The sequence below is a fragment of the Hypanus sabinus genome, chromosome 2 (assembly GCF_030144855.1).
Source record: "Hypanus sabinus isolate sHypSab1 chromosome 2, sHypSab1.hap1, whole genome shotgun sequence".
NCBI classification, from domain to species: Eukaryota; Metazoa; Chordata; class Chondrichthyes; order Myliobatiformes; family Dasyatidae; genus Hypanus; species Hypanus sabinus.
The window spans coordinates 207,390,353-207,402,810 of NC_082707.1; the positions used below are offsets into that span (position 1 = coordinate 207,390,353).

A 12,458-nucleotide genomic window follows, 5' to 3' on the forward strand; every position below is an offset into this window, starting at 1 on the left:
TATTACAGCTGATTCTGATAATTCAACAAAAATATAACATACTATTGCTCACACGCACACAATGCTGGAGGAACTCAGCAGGTCAGGCAGCATCCACGGAAATGAACAAACAGTTGATGTTTCAGGCTGAGACCCTTCATCAGGACTCCAAAGGATGGGGAAGACTCCAGGATCTCCAGAATGGGGCGGGGGAGGGAGGGGAATGAAGAAAGAAGGTTGGAGCTGATGGGTAGAAATATTATTTCTCTCCCTTGCAGTGTCAATTGTTGAAAGTTTCAATGTCATGTCTGCCAAGTATTCCATCAATGGAGCTTGTACATGGTGAACAATTTAAAAAGCTTAAGTTTTTTTGGGGATCTGCAAGTTTTGTTTCATTTCTTTTTCATGCCAGTCAGGGGTGGGGGGAGTTGATGCCTTTGTTTTATCAGTACCCATGGTCTTTCTGTGTTTAATGGCCATCTGGATAAGACAAATATCTAAGTTGTATTATACATGCATACTTTGACAATAAAAATCCCGGGTCAGTCTTTCAAATTGTCTCCGAGTCTTTTGTTTGAAGTGAGGCCCATTAAAGAGATTATTTAATGCCACTCACTTCACTGTTTCTTCTGTAATGACACTCCTTTCACAAAGTCCCTGGCCTCAGTCGGCGATACAATGCACAGCCTCTCGCCAGTGCATGTAACAGTGCTGTAGCAGGCAAACAGTATTAAAGATCCTTGGAGCTTCTTTTGGCATTTCTGTTGCTCTGGGATTTTACAGGATGGAGTTGCTAGCCAGCCCCATGGCCAACCCTCCTCCTTTCAGTGATGACTGGTACACTACCAAAACTGGCCTCAACTCCTCTTCCTTGCCAGATCCCCACAGCATCAATTCCTTGGTCTTTTAAATAATTAGCTAAATCCACCTTATAGATTTCTAATTATTCTGCCTCTACCACTTTCCATGATAGTGAATTACAGAGATTCACTCCAAGTTCTTTCTAATTGGAAAGAGATAAAATCAGACAAAATGGTAAAGTGGGTAACTGGGCAAGGGCTAACTTTGAAGGTTATGAGGCAGGAACTAGCAAGAGTAAATTGGAAACAGATGTTCAAAGGGGAAAACACAGAAGTAATGTGGGAGAAGTTTAGGGACCACTTGAGCAGGGTTCAGGGAAGGTTTGTCCCACTGAGACAAGGAAAAAATGGTATGAGAAGGGAACCAAGGCTGACGAAATATGTGAGACAATTCATCAAGAGGGAAAAGGAAGCATATGTTAGATAGAAGAAGCAGGAAGTAGGAGGGGCTTATGAGAAATATTGGGTAGCCAGGAAGGATCTAAAGAAAGGACTTAGGAGAGCTCGAAGGGGGCATGAGAAGGCCTTGGCATGTAGAATTAAGGAGAACCCCAAGGCGTTCTATGCATATGTGAAGAATAGGAGGATGATGAGAAAGAAGGTGGGACCGCTAAAGGATTAAGAAGGCAACATATGCCTGGAGGCAGAGGAAGTTGTGGAGGTCTTAAATGAATACTTTGCTTCAGTATTCACAAGTGAAAAGGATCTTGATCAGGATGAGGTCGAAGTAGAGTGGGCCTATGTGCTGGACAATGTGGAGATTAAGGAAGAAGTAGTGCCGGATCTTCTTAAAAACATTAAGATTGATAAATCCCCAGGGCCGGATATGATACATCCCAGGTTGTTGTGAGAATTGAGAGAAAAGATCGCAGGAGCATTAGCTATGATCTTTGAATCCTCTTTGGCTACAGGGGAAGTGCCAGAGGACTGGAGAATGGCAAATGTAGTTCCTTTGTTTAAAAAAGGTAATAGGGAGAAACCTGGGAACTATAGACCGGTGAGTCTTACGTTGGTAGTCTGCAAACTACTGAAAAGGATTCTTAAGGATAGGATCTACGAGGATTTGGAGAAGTACAGTCTACTCATGGATAGTCAACATGGCTTTGTGAAGGGAAGATCGTGCCTCACAAGTCTGACTGAGGTTTTTGAAGAGGTAACAAAAGAAATTGATGAGGGTAGGGCAGTGGATGTGGTCTACATGGACGTCAGCAAAGCATTTGACAAGGTCCCTCATGAGAGACTCATCCAGAAAATCATGAGTCATGGGATAAGTGGAACCTTGGCTGTTCGGATAAAAAAATTGGCTTAAAGGAAGAAAGCAGAGGGTAGTTGTAGAAGGAAAGTATTCTGCCTGGAGGTCGGTGACTAGTGGAGTGCTGCAGGGATCTGTCCTGGGACCCCTGCTATTTGTGATTTTTATAAATGACCTGGATAGAGAGGCGGAAGGATGGGTGAGTAAGTTTGCGGATGACACTAAGATTGGAGGAGTTGCAGATGGAGCTGTAGGTTGTCGAAGGTTACAAGAGGATATAGACAGGCTGCAGAGTTGGGCAGAAAAATGGCAGATGGAGTTCAATCCGGACAAGTGTGAGGTCATGCATTTTGGAAGGACAAACCAGAAGACTGAGTACAGGATTAATGGTCAGTTACTTAACTGTGTGGATGAACAAAGGGACCTTGAGGTTCAAATCCATACATCCCTCAAGGTCGCTGCACAGGTTGATAGGGTAGTTAAGAAGGACTATGGGTTGCTAGGCCTCATTAATGGGGGATTGAGTTCAAGAGTAGAGAGGTCATGTTGCAACTCTACAAATCTCTGGTGAGACCACAATTAGAGTATTGTGTTCAATTCTGGTCACCTCATTATAGGAAGGATGTGGAAGCTATGGAGAGAGTGCACAGGAGATTTACCAGGATGTTGCCTGGTTTGGAGAACAAGTCATATGAAGCAAGTAAAAAACACAAAATGCTGGCAGGACTCAGCAGGCCAGACAGCATCTATGGGAGGAGGTAATAATGACGTTTCGGACCCTCCTGGGTTTCGGCCCAAAACGTTGTTATTACCTCCTCCCATAGATGCTGTCTGGCCTGCTGAGTTTTGCTAGCATTTTGTGTTTTTTATTTATTTCCAGCATCTGCAGATTCACTTGTGTTGTCATATGAAGCAAGGTTAGCAGAGCTGGGACTTCTCTCTTTGGAGTGTAGAAGAATGAGAGGGGACTTGATAGAGGTCTACAAGATTATGAGAGGCATTGATAGGGTGGATAGCCAGTACCTGTTTCCCAGGGCACGAATAGCAAACACCAGAGGGCATATGTACAAAATTAAGGGAGGGAAGTTTAGGGGGGACATCAGGGGTAAGTGTTTTTTTTTAATTACACAGAGGGTTGTGACTGCCTGGAATGACTTGCCAGGGATGGTGGTGGAGGCTAAAACATTAGGGGTATTTAAGAGCCTCTTGGACAGGCACATGGATGAAAGAAAAATGGAGGGTTATGGGGTAGTGTGGGTTTAGTACTTTTTTTTAAGGATTATATGGGTCGGCACAACATGGAGGGCTGAAGGGCCTGTACTGTGCTGTAGTGTTCTATGGTTCTATGGTAATTGGCAAATTCTTATCTATAGACTTGAATGGAATTTCCTTATCTTGGGTATATAATGCCCAAACAAAAAGCAGCACTATCTTAGCTTTCTCTGTTCTATTAACTCTTAATAAAACAATTGTGAAGTAACAAGTTTTGTGCCTCTTTACTGACTTCCAAAAAACACCCTTGGATTAAAAGGTGAACAGCCTTTTGGTAAAAGGCACCAAAACTTTTTAAAGATTTAACGAAGGGCCTTGTTCCTTCCACCATTTCAATGGCCCTCTCCACGCAAACAGAAAACATACTCTGCATAAATAGTTCTTTCAGGTCAACGCCTTTGACCACAGGGCCATCAGACAGTGGTCAGCACGTAAGGTCCTGCAGGCACTGCAGGAGAAGGACGAGATGGACACAGTGGGGTGGTTCCCTGAGCAGACTGTCCAGTTCATCTGGCAGAATGCCTCATCGCCAGAACTCACCAACAGGCACCAAGACCTCGCCTGGCTGGCAGTGAGAGGGGCCCTCCCAGTCCGATCCCTCCATACGCCCGGAACGTCGTCTCCACACCCCTCTGCCCACGGGAGGACTGCAGTGAGGAGGAGTCGGCGACCCACCTCTTTCCACACTGTGGGTTCACGGAGAAGGTGTGGAGGAGGATGGAAGGGACAGTGTCGAGGTTCATCCCCAGCAGCTGCGTAACAGAGGACTCTGATCTACGGGCTGTTCTCGGGGTCGCATATGGAGACCATCATCTGGTGCTGCTGGCAGATCATCAACTCAGTGAAAGACGCTCTTTGGTCGGCCCGAAACTTGATGGTCTACCAGCACACGGAGATGTCCGTGGGGGAATGCTGCCGACTGGCACATTCTCGGCTGCAGGAGTACATACTGAGGGACGCACTCAAACTCGCTGCAGCCACCGCAAGGGCCCGGTGGGGAAGGACCACAGTCTAGGGTTCTTCTCCTGTGGGAGTTTGGGGGGGGGGGGGGGTGTATACCCCTGAACAAGTGTATGAAGTAACAGAGTGCCACCTGGGTGGCAAAACTGTGGGAATGTAAAGACTGTAATGGAAACATTTGTAAAGGACTGAGAGTCATTGAATGGTTTATTGTACATAATTTTATTTTTGAATAAAGTATATTTTGATTAATAAAAAATACTCTGCATAAATAAAATTCTTAATTCAACTTTAACTTTTCTATCAATATCATGTATTTCTTCTTAATCGCTCTAGAGTAGGGCTATAATAATTTTACACACCAATTAAATCCCCACTCTGCTCCAAAGAAAACAATCTTGATATCCAATTTTTATCCCCCAAAGCTAAAATTAATCAGACCTGCAAGCATTTCCATAAATGTCCTTCATTCCATATCAATGCAATCATCTCCTTCCAGGAATGTGGTGACCAGACCCTTTTGAAGAAATATTGCTGTGGCTTTACAGTTCTAGTTCTCAGTTATTAAAACAAAGGCCCTCTTATCCACACAAGCTACTTTAGGGTTATGCAGACACGAAATAGGGGCACCACGAGAGCATAGTGGTTTGCGTGACAGTATTACAGATCGGGGCACTAGAGATCAGCTGTCTTTAAGGAGTTTTATGTCTTTCCTGTGGAATGCATGGGTGTCCTCGGGCGCTCTGGTTTCCAAAGACATTCTGGATCGCAGGTTTATCAGTCATTGTAAATTGCCCTTGATTGGGGTGGGGAGCAGAAGAGGTGCTGGGTGGTGCAGGTTGTTGGGCTTATTCCACACTGTATCTTGAAATAAAATTATTTAAAATCATTTAATGACACAAAGAAACAAATTCTCTAATGTTTCTTATTATCCTATTGGTGTTCCCTCACCTTATCTGGTGTCTTCAAATACAGCTTTTAGATCAATACCGGCCCTTCAGCCCACAATGTTGTGCTGACCTCTTAACCCATTCTAAGATCAATTTAACCCTTCCCTCCTAATATAGACCTCCATTCTTCTATCATTCATGTACCTATCTAAGGCAGGGGTTCCCAACTTTTTTATGCCATGAACCAATGCCATTAAGCAAGGGGTTTGTGGATCCCAAGCTAGGTTCTCAGTTTCTTAAAAGTCCCTATCACTCAGGGCATTTCATGTACTCACCACTCCATGTAAGAACATCTCCCCTACATGCAGGGACATGTTCGGCACAGCTTTGTAGGCCAAAGGGCCTGTATTGTGCTGTATGATTTTTCCCAATCATCTTAAAATTACGCCATTCCGTATCACCCTGGGCAAAAGTCTCTGGCTGTCCACTCTATCTGACTCTGCCATCTTGTCCACCGCTATCAAGTGGCCTCTCATGCCCCTTCAACCCAAACAGAAAAGTCGTATGTTTGGCTAGATTAAATACTGAGGCAAGGATGGGGATTTGTGGCTCTGCAGACTTCCAACAGCTACAGGATACTGCTGGCACAGCTAGATGAGCGCAAAGACTGCCAAGTGGGTAAGCAATTTCACCACCGGGCCATGATAGTGGGACCATTGAAACTGAGGCAGTGAAAAGGAATGACGGTTAAACACCATAAGACTATAGACACAGGAGCATTAGGCCTTTCTGCTCCGCCATCCCATCACGGCTGATTTCTCTGTGCCTCTGTAGCAGGAGGCAGGGATTCACATTTCTGGATAACTGGGACCTCTTCTGGGGCAGGTGGGACCTGCACAAAAAGGACGGGTTGCACTTGAATCCAAGGGAGACCAAAATTCTTGCGAGCAGATTTACTAGAGCTGTTGGCAATGGTGTAAACTAATATGGCAGGGAAATGGGAGCCAGTATGATAGAGCTCAGGATGAGCTGGCTGGTTTACAAGCAGATGATGGATGTAACATGAATATAAGGAAGGACAAGCCAATAATTGGGTACAAAGGTACCCCATGCAAGGCTTATTAAGAAAGTAAAGAAGCATGGGATCCAAGGGGAATTGCTTTGTGGATCCAGAACTGGCTTGCTCACAGAAGGTAGAGTGGTTGTAGATGGGTCATATTCTGCATGGAGGTCAGTGACCAGTGGAGTGCCTCAGGGTTCTGTTCTGGGACCCTTACTCTTTGTGATTTTTATAAATGACCTGGATGAGGAAGTGGAGGGATGGGTTAGTAAGTTTGCTGATGACACAAAGGTTGGAGGTGTTGTGGATAGTGTGGAGGGCTGTCAGAGGTTACAACAGGAAGTTGATAGGATGCAAAACTGGGCTGAGAAGTGGAAGATGGAGATCAATCCAGATAAGTGTGAGGTGGTTCATTTTGGTAGGTCAAATATGATGACAGAACATAGTATCAATGGTAAGATCATATATAACCATATAACAATCACAGCACGGAAACAGGCCATCTCGGCCCTTCTAGTCTGTGCCGAACACTTACTCTCACCTAGTCCCACTGGCCCGCACTCAGCCCATAACCCTCTTGGCAGTGTGGAGGATCAGAGGGATCTTGGGGTCTGAGTCCATAGGACACTCAAAGCAGCTGCGCAGGTTGACTCTGTAGTTAAGAAGGCGTACGGTGTATTGGCCTTTATCAAGCATGGAGCTGAATTTAGGAGCCAAGAGGTAATGTTGCAGTTATATAGGACACTGGTCAGACCCCACTTGGAGTACTGTGCTCAGTTCTGGTCGCCTCACTACAGGAAGGATGCGGAAATCATAGAAAGGGTGCAGAGGAGATTTACAAGGATGTTGCCTGGATTGGGGAGTATGCCTTATGAGAATAGGTTGAGTGAACCCGACCTTTTCTCCTTGGAGTGAAGGAGGATGAGAGGTGCCTGATAGAGCTGTGTAAGACGATGAGAGGTATTGATCGTGTGGATAGTCAGAGGCTTTTTCCCAGGGCTGAAATGGCTGCAACAAGAGGGCACAAGTTTAAGGTGATTGGGAGTAGATACAGAGAAGATGTCGGGTAAGTTTTTGTACGCAGAGAGTGGTGAGTGTGTGGAATGGGCTGCCAGAAACAGTGGTGGAGGCAGATATGACAGGGTCTTTTAAAAGACTTTTGGATAGGTACATGGAGCTTAGAAAAAGAGGGCTACGGGTAAGCCTAGTAATTTCTAAGGTAGGGACCTGTTTGGCACAACTTTGTGGGCCAAAGGGCCTGTATTGTGCTGTAGGTTTTCTGTTTCTACGTAATATTAAGAACACCCACCACCAAGGACCATCAGGAAGGTGGTACAGGAGCCTCCGAACTCACAACCACTGGGGATAACTTCACTCACCCCATCACTGAACTATTACCTCAACCTATGGACTCACTTCCAAAGATTCTTCATCTCACATTCTCTGTTTATTGCTTGTTTATTATTATTATTTCTTTCTTTTTGTATCTGCACTGTTTGTTGTTGTCTGCACTCTGGTTGAATGTCCAAGTTCGACGGTCCTTCACTGATCCCATTATGGTTATTATTCTATAGATTTATTGAATCTCAAGCAACTGAATCTCAGGTATATGGTGACATATTCGTGTGTTGATAATAAATTTACTTTGAAGTTTGCCATAATACAGGAGTCATCTCTATTGCAGTGTTCTCACAACAAATGCTGATGTACCATTCTGTAAACATGAGGAAATCTGCAGATGCTGGAAATTCAAGCAACACACATAAAAAGCTGATGGAACACAGCAGGCTAGGCAGCATCTATAAGGAGAAGCACTGTTGATGTTTCGGGCCGAGACCCTTCATCAGGACTAACTGAAAGGAGAGATACTAAGAGATTTGAAAGTAGTGGGGGGAGGGGGAGATGCGAAATGATAGGAGAAGAACGGAGGGGGTGGGGTGAAGCTAAGAGCTGGAAAGGTGATTGGCAAAAGTGATACAGAGCTGGAGAAGGGAAAAGATCATGGGACGGGAGGACTCGGGAGAAAGGGGGGGAAGCACCAGAGTGAGATGGAGAACAGACAAACTAAATAACAACTAAACAACTAAATATGTCAGGGATGGGGTAAGAAGGGGAGGAGGGGCATCAATGGAAGTCTAACTTTCTCTTCTTTCTCCCGAGGCCTCCCGTCCCATGATCCTTTCCCTTCTCCAGCTCTGTATCACTTTCGCCAATCACCTTTCCAGCTCTTAGCTTCATCCCACCCCCTCCAGTCTTCTCCTATCATTTCGCATTTCCCCCTCCCCCCACTACTTTCAAATCTTACTATCTTTCCTTTCAGTTAGTCCTGATGAAGGGTCTCGGCCTGAAACATCGACAGTGCTTCTTCTTATAGATGCTGCCTGGCCTGCTGTGTTCCACCAGCTTTTTGTGAGTGTTGTACCATTCTGTACGTTGGTGTGACCCGGCTTAAATTGGGTCATCACCAATGGAAGAGTAGAACAAATCAGGGAACAAATCCCCATATCACCATAAAGCTTGTGACATGAACAATGTTAACTGGGGTTGCAACAAGATACCTCTAAATGCATTTTGCACACATTTTCAAAATTTAAAGTAAATTTATCATCGAAGTTCTTATTTCTCACAATAAACACCCATGAGATTTATTTTCCTGCGGGCATACTCGTCAAATCTATAGAATAGTAACTGTAAAAAGGATTGATGAAAGATCAACCAGAGTGCAGAAGACAACTGTGCAAATGCAAATAAATAGTTATAAGTAACAAGAGCATGAAATAACAAGATAGAGTCCTTAAAGTGAATCATTGGACAGGCAAATAAGTGTAGTTACCCCAAACACCAGAGAATCTGCAGATGCTGGAAATCCACACAACACACACAAAATGCTGGAGGAACTCAGCAGGTCAGGGAGCATCTATGGAAAAGAGTAAACAGTCGATGTTTCGGGATGAGACCCTTCTTCAGGACTGAACAAAGGTGGGGCAAGTGGAGGAAGAAGTACAAGGGGGTAGGTGACGGGTGAAACTGGGAGAGGTGAAGTAAAGAGCTGGGAAGTTGATTGATGGAAGAGCTCAGAGAAGAGTGTTGATATCAGGCCCTTTGTTCAAGAGACTGATGGGTGAGAGGTAGTAACTTGGCGGTGAGAGTCCTGAGGCACCTGTACTCTCGCTCCTGAGGTAGCAGTGAGTGTGGGGGGGGAATCTCTGATGATGGATGCTACCTTTCTACGACAGTATTTCATGTAGATATGCTTAATGGTTGGAAGGGTGTTGCCCTGATATACTGGGCCGAATCCACTACCTTTTGTTGGATTTTCCTTTCAAAGACATTGGTGTTCCCATAACAGGCTGTGATGTATTTTCTTCACAGAAACTGAACACAAAGTATCGAATAAAATTAATTTCCACCTTTTAGATTTTTACTTATTATTTATATTCCCTGGACTTTATTACTTCCTGACGAAGGGTCGGTGTCAGCCTGAAACATCAGCTGTTTATTCATTTCCATGGATGCTGTCAGACCTGCTAGTTCCTCCAGCATTTTGTGTGTGGTGCTCTGGATTTTCAGCATCTGCAGAATCTCATGTTTCAATGTCCCGCTTTCTTTACTGCTCGCACCAAGTACTTTAACCTTCTATGACCTCATGTGCAAAGACATCAGATTTCTTTGAAGATCAGCTCATTTCAATTTTTGTTAAATAAAAAAGAAATATTCCTCCCTTATATTTTTCCATCTGAAGTGGATAATCATATGCAATTCCTGCTATGAATGCTACTTGCATTTGGGGAACACATATTTCCTGCTAACTTAATTCTGAAAATATAACAGGATATAGTTTTCATGATGAAATGAGGTTAACTGAAAATTGAAGTGGTATAGAAACAAACATAATCCAAGCTTTTAAAATGGAGGGTTCACTGGTATTAATGTAAATGAACTTTGCAATGTGCGAACACACTTTTACTTAGTGACATTATTCCCAGTTCTGACTTTTAACTGGACACATTCTCAGAATCAGGCTTAATATCACTGGCATATGTCATGAAATTTGTTGTTTTAATGGTAGCAGTAATAATAGGAAGTTATAAATTACAATTATATATAAAATTTATGTTACATATACACATATATCATAAATTAAATAAATAGTTCAAAAAGAGGTTCATTGTGCATTCAGAAATCTGATGGTGGAGGGAAAGAAGCTCTTCCTGGTCTTTCAGGTTCCTGTTCCTCGTCTTTAATGGTAGCAATGACAAGAGGGCAGGTCCTAGGTGATGAGAGTCATTAATAATGGATGCTGCCTTTTTGAGGCATTGCTTTTTGAAGGTGTTCTCGATGCTGTGGAGGCTAGTGCCCGTGACCAACTATGACCTTCTTTCAGTCATGACTCAGTGATGCTCACTTCATTCTCGTCATTCTCATATTGTTTTTCTCTATTTCTCTCCACATCTCCTCTTTGAGAGTGAATATTTTCTCCCACACACAACCACCTCCTGCTCAGTAAGACCAAGGAACTGATTGTGGACTTCAAGAAGGGGAAGTTGAGAGAACATGCAGTAGTCCTCATTGAGGGATCAGCAGTGGAAAGGTTAGCAGCTTCAAGTTCCTGGGTGTCAACAGCTCCGAGGAGCTATCCTGGGCCCAACATATTAATGCAATTACAAAGGCGCCTATATTTCATTAGGAGTTTGAGAAAATTTGGTATTTCACCCAAGGCTCTAGCAAATTTCTACAGATATAAATAACGTAGGGAGCGTTCTAACTGGCTGCATTATCGCCTAGTACAGAGGAGGCACTACACAGGGTCAAAACAAGTTGCTAAGTTGTAAACTCAGCCAATTCCATTGTGGACACTCCCAGCATTGAGGACACTTTCAAAAAGTGATACCTCAAAAAAATGGTATCAATCATTAAGGACCCCTTCACCCAGGACATGCCCTCTTCTCATTGCTATCAAAATGGTGGTTCAGGAACAGCTTCTTCCCCTCCACCAATAGATTTCTGAATGGACAATGAACACTACCTCACAATTTTTTTGTTTTCTGCTCTCTTTTTTAATATATTCTTAATCTAAGTTATTATTATGTAATGCACTTGTACTGCAGCTGTACAACACATTTTACATTTGCCAGTGATACTGAAACAACTGCAATACTATCTTGGGCTACCATCATAATTCATGAACTGATAGTCCAATATTGCTTCCTTTGAAAAAAAAATTCAACATGAAGACTTTCACACACGCCCTAAACTTCCTGTTTGGAATGAAGGACTTGAATCTTCATGCCTGGCAGCTGACTGAACATACAATACTTAAATTTGCCAATAAGCCACATTACGTCCGCTGCTTGTCAGCTGTGTGTAACAATGTCAATGACGTCTAACTTATTAATAATAACTTATGTATTGGGCACTTTTTGTACATACGGTCCAGTTCAAAGTGCTTTATAATGGAATAAAGTGCAAACAGTAAAATAAAAGACAAAGAGATGTTAATTAAAAGCAAGGTGAAATAATTAGGCTTTGAGAGGGCGTTTAAGGGTGTCAACTGAGTCTGCATCCCTTGTAGTTTCAGATACTGAGTTCCACAGTATAGCAACGTAGTTCAGAAAAGCTGACGTGCTAATTCTCTACATCACAGTCATTCATTGGTGAATGCAATCACGCCCTGGCTCTCTGGACACAAACCTTCCCCAACAGCTGTTCCTAGGATTTCATTCCCCGAAGACACTGCGTGGGGAGCAAAGAGAAACTCGGACTTACTGCACCGTCCATTGCGAGGCGCCCCCAGCCGGCCGGCTCCCACTCTGGGCTGACAGGCGGCGCACACCCCGCCGCTGACACATCGCCCGCCCGCCCGCCGGCCGCGCCGCAAAGCCCCCCACGTGACCGCGTCACGTGACGCCCCGGCCCGCCCCACGTGACACTCCCGGCGCCGCCTCGCAACAATGGGACAAGCGGTGCCGTCACTCAAGCGTCCACCAGTCAATCAGGGTGGAGCTGCTAAAGGTTCCGCCTCCTACCGTCAGACCGGGAGCGGAGTTTGGCCGTGACTGCTGGGACAGTACACAGTGAAAATGAGACAACGTTCTTCAGGACACAATACAAAAACTAGACTGAACTACGTAAAAATAAACAACACAGAGAAAGCTACACTAGACTACAGACCTACCCAGGGCTGC

General features: G+C 44.2%; 1 protein-coding gene across 1 annotated transcript in view; it reads right to left on the minus strand.

The window, feature by feature from the left end:
• The window catches only part of LOC132390042 (ubiquitin thioesterase OTUB2-like), a 36,396-nt gene extending 24,223 nt beyond the window's left edge, over positions 1 to 12,173 (minus strand). Inside the window, exon 1 of the mRNA XM_059962632.1 lies at positions 12,040 to 12,173. Within this exon, the coding sequence (XP_059818615.1) occupies positions 12,040 to 12,051 (12 nt within the window). The 5' untranslated portion in view covers positions 12,052 to 12,173. The remainder of the gene's footprint in view (positions 1 to 12,039) is intronic.
• Positions 12,174 to 12,458: the final 285 nt, after the last annotated feature.